At 47.7% G+C, this 16,903-nt stretch overlaps 1 protein-coding gene across 27 annotated transcripts in view; it reads right to left on the minus strand.

Annotated features, from left to right (window-relative positions):
- Window positions 1–13,984, minus strand: part of Cd44 (CD44 molecule (Indian blood group)) — an 83,890-nt gene extending 69,906 nt beyond the window's left edge. For 15 of the 27 annotated variants that reach the window (XM_047518789.1, XM_047518786.1, XM_047518785.1 and 12 more), the window contains exon 1: window positions 13,752–13,984. In XM_047518789.1, coding sequence (XP_047374745.1) covers window positions 13,752–13,824 — 73 coding nt within the window. In that variant the 5' untranslated portion in view covers window positions 13,825–13,984. The remainder of the gene's footprint in view (window positions 1–13,751) is intronic. The other 12 variants (XM_047518794.1, XM_047518797.1, XM_047518795.1 and 9 more) reach the window with 6 other exon arrangements.
- Window positions 13,985–16,903: the final 2,919 nt, after the last annotated feature.

Raw genomic sequence — 16,903 nt, forward strand, 5'->3', positions numbered from 1 at the left:
ACAATACTGTTGAACTCCTGGAATGGTCCTATCCAGACTTCTTGTTGTGGAAGAGAATACTTAGGAGAGTTGGTTGCTCTGTTACTTACAGAGATAATCAAGTGGTATGCACTAATAGCTGTAAACCAAGACATGACGGATAAAAATCTCATGGTTTGATGCCTAAATGGATTGTAGCTTCTGTTTAGTCATGATAGCTATAACTCTATCTCTCCTACCCAAGAAAGTACATCTGAGTCAAAGTGGTGAGATGGATGTTCATGTCATCGGTGGGGGATAACCTTCAATCTGTTCTCATGTAGCAGACACAGTTGTTGACAACTGATCATTTGGACTAGTCATTGCCTATACTCTAGCAATTGTTATATATTTTTATCATTAACTGTGCTTGCATTTGAAAGGATCTTTAAAAATGCTCTTTTAAAAATTTCCTCACTACCTCTGTATCACTGTTTTGGAAGAATCTGCTCTTGTCATCTCTAAGACATCACCAGCAGCAAAGGAGATAAAGCACTGAGGCCCTTTTCGCCAGATGCTGGACATCCATACCCCAGAGACCCTGCCTTTCCTCCTGCCTGGACATACGAAAGGCACCTGCATCACTACCGGAATTCATTCTGCAACACCCTTCCCTGCACACACAAGCTAAGTAAACCCTGGTTCCAAGCTTCAGTCAAAAGACCGAGAAACTGCCAAGCAAATGGATGAGATTTAACCCTAAACCAAAGTTTAACACTCAAGATCCTAAGTCAATTATGATGCCCCCTAATCCCTGCCTCAAATAACTTCAACAACACATGGCACTTCTCTCTCTCTCTCTCTCTCTCTCTCTCTCTCTCTCTCTCTCTCTCTCTCTCTCTCTCTTTCTCTAGGATTTGGGTTTCTGTGCTCCTCCAACATCTGCTTCTAAAATCCCAAGTCAGCTTGGAGGGTCCCAAGATTCTCTTCCCATCTGTCTATTGCAGAGCAGATATGGCAACCCAGTAACTTCCTGAACTTTGAGCAGTGAAACTTGGTTTTTCTTGCTTTCTTACTCAGAGAATCCAGGTGTGAGGCAGCCAGGAGAGTTCTGCTGTTGGGAACTTTGACTCACATAGTCCTCAACCTGAGACTTGGAAGGGTTCTGAGAAATCCAGCAAGTTCAGCCCTCCAGCAACGGTGGGGACCCTGCAAACACAGTCGATGCTATTCACCCCCAGGGTCTAAAAGGCCTAGATCAGATGAGATCTCCCTGTTACATGCTTTCACAAGATCTTGTACTTCTCCTTCATAACACTTACCACAGTGTAATTAAATAGGGGCTTATTAGCTGTCTGTCTCCGAGATGGACTGTAAGTTTCATGAGAGAAGAGGCTGGTTTAAAGTTGTACCCTAGTGCCTCGCAGAGCAGAACACATGTTGGTGTTCAGTCAACACACATTTGAAAACCACTAGTTGTTGATTCAACTCCTGGAGCTGCCAGAGAGGCTGAGCATAACCCCGGCTGGGTTGCTCTGGGCCTTTGGGTTCCAAAGGTTCATTAAGGAAAAGGAATCAAAACAAATACCAAATAAGGAGAGGCAAGCGCGTGCACAGGAACCCAGGTCCAGTGCTGCCAGGGCCCAAGCGGAGGAGAATCACCTCACCGGTTCCCCCGTGTCACCAAAACGCAGTTCATTTTGTCTTCCTCTCTTTGTGCACTTCAAGTTTTCTTGGGAAGGGTTCAGCCTTGGGAAGGGTAAGTCCTCTTGCTTAATCCCCTCTCCCCTATCATCTCAAAGGGCAAAACAGAAAAGCCACTGGTCTGAGAGTCAGCAAGTTTTGCTACTTAATAGTTGTGTGACCTCAAGTCAGTCCCTTGAAGTCCCTGAAGCTCTGTTTCCTTATCTCATCCAATAAAACATAATTTCTAACACCCTTTCCATTCTGACTTGCCATCGGCTTTGACTTTGGGTCACCAGGCCAGGCTAACTTCTTACTGAGAGCCCTTCCTCTCTTTCTCTACTTCTGGGTGCCCCAATCAGCCTGAGCCTTCACAGCTGAGCCACCAGCCCCAGCAAAGCATCTGACAACCGTCGCACCTAGCACTTCTATTGAGTTACCCCAGCAAAGGCATTGAGACCCATCTTGGCACAGCACCTGGTCCCCTGCCAGCCCAAATGAATTTGCATGCCTCAGGAAATGGCACAACCAAGAAGCCTGAGCCAGGACCGGGCCCTCCTAGATAAGCAGGGGACAGCAGGGAGCTTGGAGGAGGTTGGTGAACATTCCGAAGAATACAATTTCAATGATTGGGGTCATCCAGCAACAGGAGCCACAGATAAAAGCAAAATTTACCTCGGGTAATAATAGCACCTTGTAGTCTGACGTCACGTGCTCCTGCCTACCAGCACAAAACACTGTCACACCAGGAGGCCAAGGTGCAGAGGTCTGGGGGAGGCAGAGGGATTTTAATCCCCAGGTAGTTCACACAGTATATTGAAGCATTAGACAGAGCCAATAGCCCAAGGTCACACAATTAGGCTTTCACAGGGTGGGAATTAGAGCAGAGCATCCTAATCTTACCCAGGGGCTATTTCTAGTAGACTCTAGATGGAGCCTTTGTTTATACCTTGGTTCTATCTTATCTTACCTGCCCAGGTAGTGAGACTATTTTTTTTCCCCTTGGGGATGAGTAGTAGGAAACTTGAGTGGCCCAAAGTTGGCTGGCCAGCCTGAGTTCGGAATCCAGATTTCTTGACTTGGATGCTACAAGGAGGACCCAGTGGGGCCAGTCCATGGAAAGCTGCTATTTTTGCACTTGGGAGGCACAGCAGAGCTCCCAGTGGCAGCTGAGAATGCAGAAGCTCCAGGGCTGATAAAAGTTGTAATTAACGTGCACGTACAACCCTTTCATCTTCAAAGGCTTCCTTCACATTAGCTTGTTATTCCTCCGATCACCCCCATGGGTGAGGCGTCATTTTTGTCTTCTCAGTTTGCAGATGGAGAGGGTGATGTGGAGAAGGCTCCCTTTGCCAGGAAGCCTGGCCCTTGTTCAGAGGAGATTCCAAGCAACTAACTGCACTTGGGGTGATGGGAAAAGAGAATGGGGGTGAATCATAAGAGAACAGTAAGAAACTGCTTTAGGTTGCTCTGAAAGGTGGTGGAGCTGACCTACATTGTAGGCTAGTTGCCTACATTCACGAATGACCAAACCCCCCGAGTATTCTACACATAACTATCAGAAGCATAAGCTGGAGAAGGCTACTGCTCTACTGTGGTGATATCCAAGTGATCCCTGGGAGGTCAAACCTTCCATTTTTTTGCCCATGGCAGACATCACTAATAGATCACAGAACTCTCTATAGCTGAGTCAAGGTCTGACTTCTTAATATAGCATTTTAGAAAGCCTCTGGTAGTCAGTGGGAAATGTCACATGAGCCGATATCTACTTGCTATTGCTGCTGGGGACTTATTTGGTATTCACTTCAATTGTCACCTTCCAACCCAGGTAAAGTTGTCAAATTTCTATCTCTACCGATACTGGAGCTGGCTTGCTTCCAAATTCTGTTAGCACTGACAGGTGAGTCATGAGACTTCTGCGTCAGGGGCAGAAGAACTGGATCTAGTAGGGCAGTGTCACTATTAATTGATCACCTAGAATCGATCCAAAATTACCCTCATGGTTCTTCAACACAGACTTTATCATCCAGGCAGGTTGACCCTTCTTCTGTCCCTGATCCAGGGACTTCAAACTTTTGGTTCATGCTTTATCCTGTCCTGGGGTTTCTCTTCTTTCCTCTTCTGTATCCATCTTCTTTTCCACACTGAAGTCAACCTCAAATTCCTGGAGTCTTCCCATATAATCCCAGCTCAGGGAGACATCTTTTTTCTGATCTACCAACACTTGGTTATTATCTCTTTGGTAGAATTCTTTCACCTATCAAACTTTTCTTCTACTAAAGTGTAAGTCTATTGAGGAAACTAACTCTTCTACCTCCCCCACTCCTTTCCACTGTACCAATCACACAATACACTTCAATAAACTGAAATGGTCAGTTTGTCACTGTTTTATAACTGGGAATACATTAACAATCAATAAGGGAAGGACCTTGTCCATAGTCATCCTGTGTCTAAGGGGGAAATGCTAAACCATTGCTGGTCATGTGTGGGTTCTCACTTCTCCCAAAATAATGCTTGTGTTTGAATGATTAGTTGGAGATCCAGATGAGCCAAACACATTCAACCATAATTGAGGGCACTGTATGTGACATGAGATCTGAACCCATCTGGCATTTAATTTCAACCCATGTTAATGGCTTCATGATGGGTGTGAATGGGGAACAATCAGAATAGACTGAAATCTGACCAGGATTTTCATTGATAGAAGACTGGAACCAGACAGGGGATTTAGCCTCTGACCCACTTGGACAAACTCCTCAGTAAGGCCATTTCTGGATTCCCTTTTATCCCCCCTTAGAGTAAGAGTTTCTCTGGTTTTATGGGAAAACAAACAAACTTAGAGGGAGTCTGGGAGACTCAGTAGAAGCAGCAGCTGACCAAAACACAGACCTGCCTAGCTCAGAATTGTGACTAAATTTTCTATGTATGTAGTATACATGAGCATATATGTATTTGTTCTTTTGTTTTTCTTCCCTCTTTTTCTCTAAGATTCTCATATTGTTTTCCATAAGATACTAAAGCTCATCCCCTCAGTTCTGCTTTGGCTGAGTGTGGTGGTTCATGTTGCAGGACTCCTTTCAGGAAGCTGAGAAATCCAAGGGCTCCTGAAGCTTTAAGAGAGAAGACACCATCTTTTCTTTCCTTTAGGAGCTGACTGTTCTGATTTGAAGCAAAGTTTTTGGAAGAGCAGTTTAAAGGATCTTGTATTCAGATCCTGCAGGTAACTCCAGGCCTGGATTCCTGCAGTGTCAGCTGTGTGGCTGGGACATGTCAACTTCTCTGACCTGTTTCTTCATCTGTCCACTGGTGACAGAGTAGTGCTCTGGGCAATGTTCCTTCTCCCTAGGAGTCATTCTGGCTTATTGGCATTTATAGGGTAACTGGGTTCATATGCTCGTTTCTGGCATGGATTAATAAATCACTTCTGACACTTAATACAAACCAGACATCACATTTTTTGGTACTGCATTTATAATAGTATTATTCTTTCCATTAAGTTTTATGGAGCTTAGATATTAGTAGACCCACAAAATGACAAATTTATAGTACACAAGGCCTGGAAAGAACTTGAGAGATCAACTAGAATTCAGCCCTCTATTTTACACATGGAAAAATGGAAGTAAATAGGGATAAAAAGATTTTCTCAGCGTCACATAATGAATCAGTACCAGGAACTAAAATGTTAAACTCACTTCCATTCTCGGGGGTACATGTTATGTGCTACACACATAGCTTTAGATATGCCATACAAAACATCATCCTCCAGTTCTGATAGGGTAGCCGCCTGAGTGTGTGCTGCTACTAAGTGGTAGAGAGGGGAATAAACTGAAGTCTGCCTCATTTCATAGCCTTACACCTCCATGCACCCTCCCCCAAAGCCCAGCCTCCTCCTTCAGGCTATGCTGGTTTTTTGGAGGTGATCCTTGGTTTGGAAGATTTTTAAATCATTGATTGAAAGGACCAACACTTTTTTTTTTCCTTTTAACATAGTGACCAAAAAGTCAATGTATTTTCTCAGAGTATATTGAGAATATGTTTTTGAGAGTTGGAGTTCCTTATACATGAGACCAGATTCGAAAGTAAAAACTGAGGCATAGAAGGATCCAGACTTAGAGGAAACTAAGATCCCTAGTCAACTGGCCACAATCTAATGAGCTCTAAACTTCCCCTACCTTGCCTGATAATTCAAACCTCAAGAAGTGCTGAGAAAAGATAGTCCAAGGTTTGAGATGCTTACAAGAGGCACTAGAAAAAATATTTTTTCCCCTGTAGAATAGAGAGGGGAGTAAAACTGAAAAGGAATTAGACTGAACCTATAAAAAAATCACAAATGGTAAATGATGAGGATTGCTTTGCTAGTCAAGTCTAGAAATTTTTTTCATTCAACCATCTAAGTATTTATTTAGCACTTACTGTAATTGGGGAAATATGTCAACAGCTGGGAGCTATAGTTGTACAAAAATGTATCCAAGGCAGGGGCTTCCCCCTAAGGGACTTTAGGGCCATTACACAGCCAAGAGGCATCCCTCGAACCTCCTTTTAACTGGAGGCATACTGTGGAGTCTTTCTAAATTATCAGGGGGAGCAACTTGAGGATCATAGAGGAAAGTGAAAGTGACTTAAGGTGCCTAAAGGGATGAACCTGACCTCTGAGGCTGACATCATAAAACAGCTAGTCCCAGCACAGAGCATCCAATGCAAAGACAAACTTCTGGGCAAGAGCTTTCTTTTTCACTCTCTTGTCTGCAACTTTATGATCTGGACTCCTGTAGGTTTCCAGAGCCCCTCTTCTCCCCTCTAAGGTGTGGAGGCTGTAGCTCATTGGTGGCCACAGGGCTGACATCAACAGGTCCTCTGTGTGCTGCAAGATGGTGCTCGGGTCTGCTGGATTCTGCATTTTGAACTGGGCACATTCAGCATTGGCAATATTTGTGACTGACATATAGTAGATGCTCATTTAAATGCTCTTCTATCTTACAAAGAGTGGGGCCAGAGTTATGCGTGAAATTGACCTTCTAGGTCAAAGGCTGCATGGAACTGTTCGTTTCTCCCTGGCATCTTAATTTCATAATGTGAACACCTGCAAAGAGGCGTCACTGTCATCACTCTAATGTCTTCAAGAAACGAGGGAGAAATACAGGCTGCTTAGTTCTCTGACTGGTGCATGGGCACTAAAGTTCTGCTCGAGTGCCTGGAAAGGCACCAAAACTGAATCTTGGATGTGTCCCTGTCTCCAGACTAAGTACCTGAACCCATCCTGCAGACCAAGTCAGATGTCCCCAAGGGGCTTTGCCTCCTGCCTTCCCAGGTGACTTGTTTTCATCCAGGGGTATCCAGAGAAAACTTACTTGCTCCATGAGGTGATATTCACCTACTGGGCCAAACTCGGCTTGAGCTGAGCTCTTTGTGCCCTGGATGTGGGTAGCCTGACTCCTGACAGCCTCCTTCCTACCTTCTCAGTTCTAACCAGTGGAAAGAAGACCCTTGAACCTCGGACCTTTAAATAGAGGCCAACATTTTGCTGCTATTTGGTTGGTTCATTTCCAGCTTCACCCAATCACAGTCATGGTCCTAAATGACGGAAAAATACCAATCAAGAGCCTTCGCCTTTCATCCAGGTGGGAAATAATGAAGCCATAGTGAACTCAATTCACCATCTCATTCAGTCCTACACCCTCCCAACTTCCCATCAGTAGCAGAGATTGGAACAAATGAGCCACTCAGTATGAATGGGAAGAAGTTTCCATCATGACTTTCCTTCTCCTTCATTTTTGCAATTCCAATCCTCTCCTCTGACGTGTGTTAGAAAAGGAAAAGCAAAATCAGCTCTGGGGGCGTTAGGATCCTACCCACAACTAGATTCCCAAATAGTTTTTGAAAACCCCAGCGTACTCCCAGGTCAATCATCCAGGTTTGGGGGATGCCCTGAAATCACAATGTACCAAGAACAGCACCAAAATTTATGACTCAGCGCATGAGCTCTGTGGCCAGACCACCTGGGTTTGAATCCCAGCTCCATCAAATCCCGAACGTGTGGCCCAGTGACTTAAATTCCCCGTGCCTCAGTTTCCTCATAGGTACAAGAGGAGTAACAACGACATCACCTTCATGAGGCTGTCGTGTGGTGAGTTAGCCCACAGGAAATGGCTCGAGTGCAGCTGGCAGTAGTCAGCACCCTGAGTTTGCGGTGATTACTAACAGAGGCGACGGTATCTCAGAAACAGAGAACTCGCCCCAAAAAAGCAAGTGCAGAAGGTACAAGAACTCTAAAAAAAAACACATGAAATTTCAGCCACCATCAGAAGAGACTTGCAAGGACACCATAGCCAACGATCCAAATGACTAGTGATGAGCACACCCCCATCCCACCCCCACCAGGGGTTTGCACTTGACCTTTACTCTCAAAAGGTAGAGCTCTTCCTGGAGTCTGAATTAGAACAAGACAGTTTCCATGCTCGTATAATTATGTCAAAATGGATTCTACTGTCATGTATAACTAAAAAGAACAACACAAATATTTTTAGTAAAACAAACAAAGAAAACCAGAAAAAGAAAAAGTTAAAGACCCAAGGAAGGTTTTTGGGACCTGAGGTTTTGCAAAGTGCTTGGTGACTCAGCCCCTCCACACCCACCTGAGACCCAGCTGCCCACACTTGCACTTAGGAAGGACACTTGCCTCAGGAGGACACACCCAGGCTGCCAGTGTGCCCCAAACCGGGGGAGATCTGGTTCCATGGGTTTCTGTCCCCCACAATACCCATGCACTCATTTTGTGTGTGACTCCCTGTCTGAGTCCCACTGGGCAGGTGACCCAAGGGAGGGCAGGACCTGGCCCCGTTGTGGGCGACTTCCCACTTGACACACTGTGAAGAGGAGGCCAGCGTGGCTCCCTGTACACGGGTCCCTTTCCTGCAACAGCAGCAGGTTGGAGGGCAGCTTGATAATTACCCAGCGAGCCCCACAGGAGACCGCCAGAATCTTCTGTGAAGCCCTCTGCTTCTGCCCCAGCCTCCCTCACCTTTCAGAAGCAGGTGTGGGCGTGGGAGGGGTATTGGCCTGGCTGTCACCTACGAAATCCAACCTCAGCAGGGAGGCTCCCAAATCCCGACCTCCAAACTGACCACTGCTGAGGGAGTTTTATTTTGAGGCTTCAATTTGGGGTCAGTGTCGTCACCTCGCCTGGCTCCCTTTCCTTTCTTGGCCTAACCATCTATATAACCCTGTCCTCCTCAGCCATAGCAAGTGGCCACTAAAGCCACAAGCAGCTGAGTGAGCTCTCTGCTTGTGCAGACCAAACACGAGCCCTGTGGCCGACGATTGCCCCTCAGCCCTGCCCAGAGCAGTCCAGCCACCCCTGCTGATGGCACATACACGTGAACGCATTGGCCTCTTGGCAGACCAGCCAAAGCTGGCATCCTGTGGAGACAGTGAGGTCTAGATTCTCGAACTTCAATTCAGTTCAACAAACAGTGTCTGGTCACAAATGTGCAGCAGCTCCGGGAACCAGAACTACAAAAAAGAAGAAGATATGATCCCTGATATCCCGGGGCTCCCACAGAGCTGGAGAAATACCCTCTCCATCTCTCTGGCAAATGAGACTGGCTTCTCAGACCCCATTTGGGGGAGTAAGTATTTTAAGAAAAATTTCTGCTCAGCGAGTGGAGAGTGGGGTTTAAACCTCAGATGGGAGGAACCGGTTCTCCCTAAAGAACACTCAGGTCCTCACTGGAGCAGAGACACAACGGAAATTGAGTCATTGGCCTCTCACTGTGCAAACCCCTAGAGTTTCTCTCTGGGGTAGAAAAGATCCCCTTTGAAAACGAGGCTGTGTGAGGCAGCATCCGCCACCTGCTTCAGCTCCTTCTTTCACAAGACTCACTTCCCTTTCAGGGTCTGGGTGGAGTCGGCGAAAACCGAGGTGCTGGGGAAACAACCGCAGCTAATGTCCTCCTCAGCCCCGGGCTGGGCTGCTGGGGAGGCCTGGTTCCCCTCCTGCCACCTCCTCCCCATCAGCAGACCCCAGGCTGAAGCCACGGACACCCCAGGCTGATGCACAATCTCTCTTGGGTGGCCCCATGTCACCTAGAGCCGCACAGTGGTTTCCGCTCAAAAATCCTTGACTTTTGCAAAGAACTATGTCAGCCCAAGGGGGACCCGAGACTTCCCCTTGCCAGGGGCAGGTAGAACCTGCTAATGAGCATGCGCCTCTGAACCGCCTGCAGGGTCAGTGTGAGAGCGTCTGCAGGGCCTCTTTCTCAATTTTCAGGACAGGGCTTTGCCCTGACTTGTCTCTTAGGGAGCAACCTCTCCATTTTTCCAAGTCTGCAAATAAGAGCTCGTCTAGAAGGGCAGCTGGACTCTGATAAGGGAATCAACCGACTTATTTTAGCAACAGCTAACGAGGCTGACATGTCTGACAGCTGCAGCCAGGCCTGCGGAGTGACGAGTCGGGACGGGGCAGGGCAGGGCAAGGCGCTGGAGAATCCGCAGCCAGCCAGAGGTGGAGAGGGAAGTCGTTCATGCCAGGCTGTGCTGGCCTCGGAAGCCAGGAGGGTGGCAGGATGGCACAGTTTGCAAAGTTCTCCAAAGGCAAATGAATGGACAGAGTGTGGGCCCTAGAGTCCAGCCTGGGGGGATTTTAGATCATGGGGGAACCATGACTCCACCACTGTATCCTTGGGCAAGTCAGAGTCTCTCCCTGAGCCTCAAATTCTAGATCAAGAAAATGGAGTTGAGGACACACTTATGTATAGGTCTGCTGGGAGGCTCACACAAGAGACCCACGTCAAACCCCTGGCTTACTGTCTGGCGTAGAATGGATGCTCAGTAAGTGCTATTTCCTAGAGACTTAGGACCTGCTTTGCATGTGACCATCTTGTGCAACAGCGGAGCACCGGGTTTGAAAACTGGGGGGCTCCAAACCATCTCGAGATGTCTCAGGAGGCACCAGAAGCCCCAGGACAAGAGGGAATCATTCTTGAGCATGAACTCTGCTTTAAGGTAGTACGTGTGTGTGTGTGTATTTACACATATAACATGTATATTCCTTTTTTTCATATTTTATTGGTGCATTATAATTATACATAATAATGAACTCATTGTCACGGATGTGTACAGGTACATGATGCAGCAATATAGTTCGGTCACTATTCTCCCCCAGTGTTTCCCACCCCAGCCTCCCTCCATATTATCATTTTTTTTGTTAAGCTCACACGAAGCGTACTGTGGGGCACATTGCGGAGTTGTGATGAGTGGTCGGACAGTCCTTAAGGTATCAAACAAGTGCTGTGGCCCCCACGGGGCACGCCTTCCTCACCACAGCAGGGTCGGGTGGCCTCCTACAGTCCTCGAAGACAGAGGCATTTTAGAGACCAAATGTGTGAAAGCCACCCTGTCCTAATGAGTCTCGGGGGCAAGTCTCTAGGCCCTCTCTTTCAGGGTCTACTTCCTCCTTGGGAAGAAGAAGTTTTTTAAAAAATTTCCCTAACTGATCTTAGAGTCCCCCTCTCGGCGTCTATGACAATGAATCAGGGAATATTTCTTGAATGAATGGAAGGGGCTATGTCATATATTAGGAATTTCATGTGGTCCAGCATCCCCTCCCACGTCGGGTAATTTGGAAGAAAACAGAACCTTCTGCGGCTGCCAACCTCCAACACACGAACTCACCCCCAAGCCTGTGCAGGAAGCAGATGTGCAAGGTGTACCAGGGGAATAACTGAATTAATCGATGCTAACCTCAGCGGGGATGCAGCTTTGCTTCCTGGTTTCCTCACATGGGAAAACAGCCCAAGGGCAGGGGAGGTGTCTCTAAGCCTCAGAGGGAGCAGAAGGGTCCGTGCCATCTCCAGCACCTGGGGCCTCAGAAGCGCCCCTCTTTCTCAAAACCAGAGATGCAGTTCCCTAGCACTGACGCTTCACCACAGAGGAAAGGCGACGTGTGGACAGAGGACTCACCCCCTCAGAGCCTGGTTCTTCTCCCCATACCTCATTCAAAGTAGCTGGCCTCCAACTGAGTTCCTAGGTTCCACGGTGCTTCAGTGAGCTTCGACCATTGCTATGCTTTTTGGTTTCTGATCCAAAGTCTGGACTTGTCTTTCCTCTGCTCAAAGACTGGCCCCTTGGCATTTTCCTCGTGTCCTCAAGAACAGGGCCATGGTGGTGCCTGTCCATTCTTCTCCCTTCCTTCTCCTTCCCCCTCTGCCTACCCAGCCTCCCGCCTGCCGTTAAGTCGTGTCTCCTTTTCGAGTCTCAGTTCCTTTCAAACAACTGTAGGAGCACACAGAAGTCAGGACCAGGTGCCCACTGCAACTGCCGCTTCTCGCACTTTCTCTGAGGGATGAACCCAAAGGGACCAGGGAAACGGGTCTGCTGGTCTCTGGGAGAACCCAAGGGGTGGGGCCCTTTCGAAGGAGCAGGTTGGGAAGAGTCAAGATGCTCAGAGACAAAGTCGAAGACACCACCTATGGGTAACATACCAACGAGCTTCCCTGGAAGCCTCAGGGAAGTTCCCTGGCCTCTGTTCTCTGAGGCTGGGCCCAGAGCTCCCTGCCCGCCTTTCCCTCTCCCCTCCCATACTAAGCATCACCGCCTTTCAAGGGCCCATTGGAGCTCCAGTTCCCTGTGGCCTCTGGTCTATCAGACCCACTCCTCCCCTAAATCCTATCCAACTTTGGGCATCCTGTAGTACATGCTATCATGTTCTAAGCCTAGGCTTCAGAAGTCAATGAACCTAAGTTCATATTCAGTACCACCCCTGGCTGTGTGACCTCTAATAAGTCACTTAACCTCTCTGAGCCTCTGTTTTCCTCCTGTAAAACAGATCTAATAATAGGGTACTTCTCACCAGACCATTGCAAGGGTAAAATGAGATAACACATGTAAAGGATTCAACACAGTTTAAGTGTACAATAAATGGTGACTACTGTTACCACAGTGCTGTTGTTGTTGTTAGCATTATTTGGATTGCTTCTGCACCAGGAATCAAAAGTCTAGATCCCACCTATCCTCAAGTCTAAAACGTCCAGCATGGGCTGTGTCTTTTGCTTTCTTGGTATCCTCAAGAACTGGGTTTAATAAATACTTGCTGAGTAGAATTCACTGTAGGCTGAGCTATCTTCAAGACCCAGCTGGCACTACTTAAAAGAAAAATTAATTTTGCTAGTGATAAGCAAATCGGCCATGTAATTATCTGTTCACATATAGACAAAGAGAGGGAATGGTTGGAGTTGAGCCATGAGGAATACCTCATGGGCCTCTCCCCTCTACAGCCACCAGAAGCCACCAACCTCCTCTGGATGAGATCCTGGAACCTTAGCTTCAGGGTACCTGTTGTTACCCTGATATCCAAGTTCCCTCCTGCTCTGAGGCTGCCAGGCAGGGAACATGAGCCATATGGGTGTTTGGATTTCCCCTGACTGATTGGCAGAGCCAGGAGGTCCAAGCTGGACTGCGTTGCCTCTCCTATGCAGTCTCTCTGCCCCTGCCCCGCTGCTGGGGCTGGAACCTCATGGACATCCAGACCTGCCTCAGAGCTGGTTCAAGTTTCCACAGTCGGTGACTGGGGGGCCCATAAGGGCTTTGGAAACCAGATTCGGTGGGGAGCCACCCTCCACTTTCCAGGGGTCTTTCTGGAAAGCTCACTGCAAGGGCTCTCAGGCTTCCAAGTCCATGGCCACCTTGCCCACAGCACCCACCCCTGTCTGTCCCAGTGTCAGCACCTGCCTCAGCTCCTGCCCCTCCTCTGCAACCACAGCCAGTGGGGCTCCGAGAGCCCTTGGCGAGGAGCCTGTAGCTCAGACACCAGCTGAGCCTCCAGGAGTAGTTACTTTCTGCCATGTGCTGCAGCCCTAAGGACCTCACCCAAACTGCGCGGGCAGCCTGCCCAGCAAACTTTCTTCTCTCTTTCCCGTTCTTTTCAACAAAACGGCGTTTCCCACCAGCAACATCTACGACCGTTTAGCGCCAATCCCAGCCCTGCTTTCCTGAACCCAATCCAGTTCGCCCGCCTCCCTCTTGACTACAGTCCCCCAGGGCCACTCAGCCCGCAGAGCCCCGGCGGGGCAGTCCTGGGTTCCCACTCCGCTGGCCCGACGGCGGCGGTCACTCACCGATCTGCATCTGTGCCAGGCTCAGTTGCACGAGGCAGAGTCCCCAGGCTGCGCGCCACCACAGCTTGTCCATGGTGTGGGAGAAAACCGCGAGAGCAAGCAAGTGGAGCTGGGGTCCCGGGGCGCGGGGCGGGGTGCCGGCAGAGGACGCGGCGACGAGGACCGACCGAACCTGTCAGAGGCTGGGGGCCGCTGGGCAATGAGGCCGCCTCGGAAGTTGGCTGCAGTTTTTATTCCAGGGTTGAAAGAGTGACCTAAGAGGGAGGGAGCGAGCGAAGGACACACCCAAGCGAGGGGCTGTGACTAAGCAGCCAGCAGCGGTTTAAAGACGTACCAGCCCTCCTTTGCACTGTCCCTCAGCCCCCGCCCGCTTCTTAATAGAAGTCGGAAATCGGAACTGCCGGGAAGGACCTTGGCGGCGCCCTGGGGCGCCCACCCGCCGGTGCGCCCCTGGACGCACCGCTTGGTTCTCCCACCCGCTCGCCCCGCCTGAGGATTGACTGAGTCCTAAAACCTCGCTCTGTTGAGTTCAGCCTCCGGCCTCTCCTTTCCCGCTAAATTTTCTGAGTCAGGCTGGGAATGATTCTCTGGTTTTCCCCGCGGCTGGAGATCCGGGGAGAGGAGCTGGGACAGTGGTGAGATCCTGCCCGGATGGTGGTGCTTCCCGGGCCATCGTGGGGAGTGAGGAATGGAGAGCATGATGGGAGAGCTCATCCTTCTTCCCCCAAGAGAGGAGTGAAGACCACGTTGCTCAGATAGATCTTTGCTTCTTATGAGGACTGTTCAGGGGCAGCTAGTGATGGCCAGCCATGGTATTTGGCTCCAAGAATCCATGTGTTCACCCTCTGGTCCCAAAATGACACCTCCATCTTTCCGATCACCTACACACTCATTCATCCTCCCAAGTAGCCTTTCATCCACCCATCCATCCATCTATCCATCTTTCTTTACATCCTTCCACGGGTCACATAACCATCCATCCTTCTGTCCATCCATTCTCCAGCCATGTTCATCTATCTTCCCATTCTTCCACTAGGTCAACCACACATCCATCCATCCAACCACCAGTACTTCCACTCATCCACCCAGACAATTTAGCATCATCCCATACATTTTTTCACATTTCTTCTTCTTTTTTTTCCTTCCTTTATCTTCCCTCTTTTTATTGGAGAATTTATTCCACTTACATTTAAAGTATGAAAAGGAAGGATTTATTTCCATCATTTTGCTATTTGTCTTCTATAAGTTTATTAATTATTTATTTTTTAACTTTTTACAGACTGCATTTTGATTCACTGTACATAAATGGTGTACATCATTTCGTTTCTCTGGTTGTACACCATGTAGATTCATCACATTTCTTCTTAAACCTGCATCCCTCCACTATCCTCTTCTCCATCCACCCACCCATATATCTGTCTCTCCACTCATCGGCCATCCATCAACAGATCAATCCATCCTTGCATCCATCCCCTCATCCATTCACCCATTCATCCATTCTTTCTTGACTCCATTTATACTCTGTTTTATGCAAATATTAATCCACTTTTCCCTGGCCAATAAATCTCAAAGAGGGACAGAAATTTTCATATTCTTCCAGGGAGGCCTTCCAAGTTGGAAAACATGAAAAATCATATTTTTAATCATTATTCCATGCCTTCCTATAATTTGCTATGAATATTGAGGAAGCTAAAGTAGGAATTTTTGCCTGATGAGATACACAGAAAAATGAAAGTGGTTATCAGTGGCTGTGTAAGACCCTGAAGGAAGCATGCCAGAACTCCTGAGGGAAGGTAAGATTTTGTAATTCATTAAAGGAAAATGAAAAATGGAGAGAGATGCACCGAGTCATCCACCCATTTACCCATTCATCATACATACAGTGAGCACCCAAGGACATCACAATAAATAAGACCTGGTCTTGTCTTTGAAGCCTCACACTCTGGTAGGCAGTCAGACTCAATAGGCTGCCACCCGCAGTATGAAGTACTTTGTAAAAAACAGTCAACCATCTGTATCTGTGGACTGAAAATATTCTCATTATTCCTTCAACAATACAACATCATACCATTTACATAGCATTTACATTGTGTTGGGTTTTGTAAGGTATCTAGAGATGATTTACAGCCTATGGGAAGGTTGTCAAGCATATGTAGATATGATACCATTTTATAGGAGGAACTTCAGCTTCTTAAGGATTTTGCTCTCTGTGGGAGGGGAGTGTCCTGGAACTAATCCCCTCTGAATACCAAGGGATGACTGTATGTATGTTCAGAGTGCTATCAGTCCCACCGTCCTAGAGAAAGGAGTCACAAACTTTCCTAACTCCCCAGGGGAGGTGATATTTGAACCAGGTCTAGAAGGAGGAGGAGACAGTCTTCTGATAAAAGTGTAGGGACAGGTCATCCACAGGCAGTAGCCGGTAGTGAGGAATAGGAAAGGTTCAGAAAGAGAACATCCAGGTTCAAATCCCATCTGGGCTGCTTGACCTTGAATAAGACAATGAGCTTGTAGGTGTCTCAGTTTCTTCTAGTATAAAATGAGCTTCACAATCATATCTACCTCATAGAATTGGTGAGGATTCAAAAATCCTGCATATATCAAGTACTGGGTCAATGTATGTGTATATGTAGTAAACATCATATGTGTGGAATAACTTGAATATCAGATCAATGAAGAGTTGGGGTGGGGGACAGCAAGACCTGAGGCTAGAGAGGTAGACAGAGTTCAGATTTTAAATTAGGCCAGTGAGTTCGAACTTGATCCTGAAGGAAAGAAAGAGTCAATGTAAGTTTTTAAAATTATTATTATGTGAAAATGTGCACAACATAAAGCTTGCCATCTTACCATTTTGAAGTGTGCAATTCACTGGCATCTAGTACATTCGCCATATTTCCCAACTCTCACCATCATCTAGTCTAACCTGAGTTTTTTCAGTTCGGAAGAACCTTACATTTTCTTGCATTTTCAGAGAGAACCTTTAGGGCTGAAAAATCACCCTTTAGACCTACTGCCTAACCTCCCAGTGGTGGGCAAGCATGTCCGAAACGAAGATCGTACCTCTGAGTCCTCTCCTGAAGAGTGGGCACATTGAGAAGACTGCCTTAGCAGGAAGAGTGTCCCTGCTGCTGTCTGTGACCATGTGAGAGAAC

Source organism: Sciurus carolinensis, chromosome 11 (assembly GCF_902686445.1).
Source record: "Sciurus carolinensis chromosome 11, mSciCar1.2, whole genome shotgun sequence".
Taxonomy (NCBI): Eukaryota; Metazoa; Chordata; class Mammalia; order Rodentia; family Sciuridae; genus Sciurus; species Sciurus carolinensis.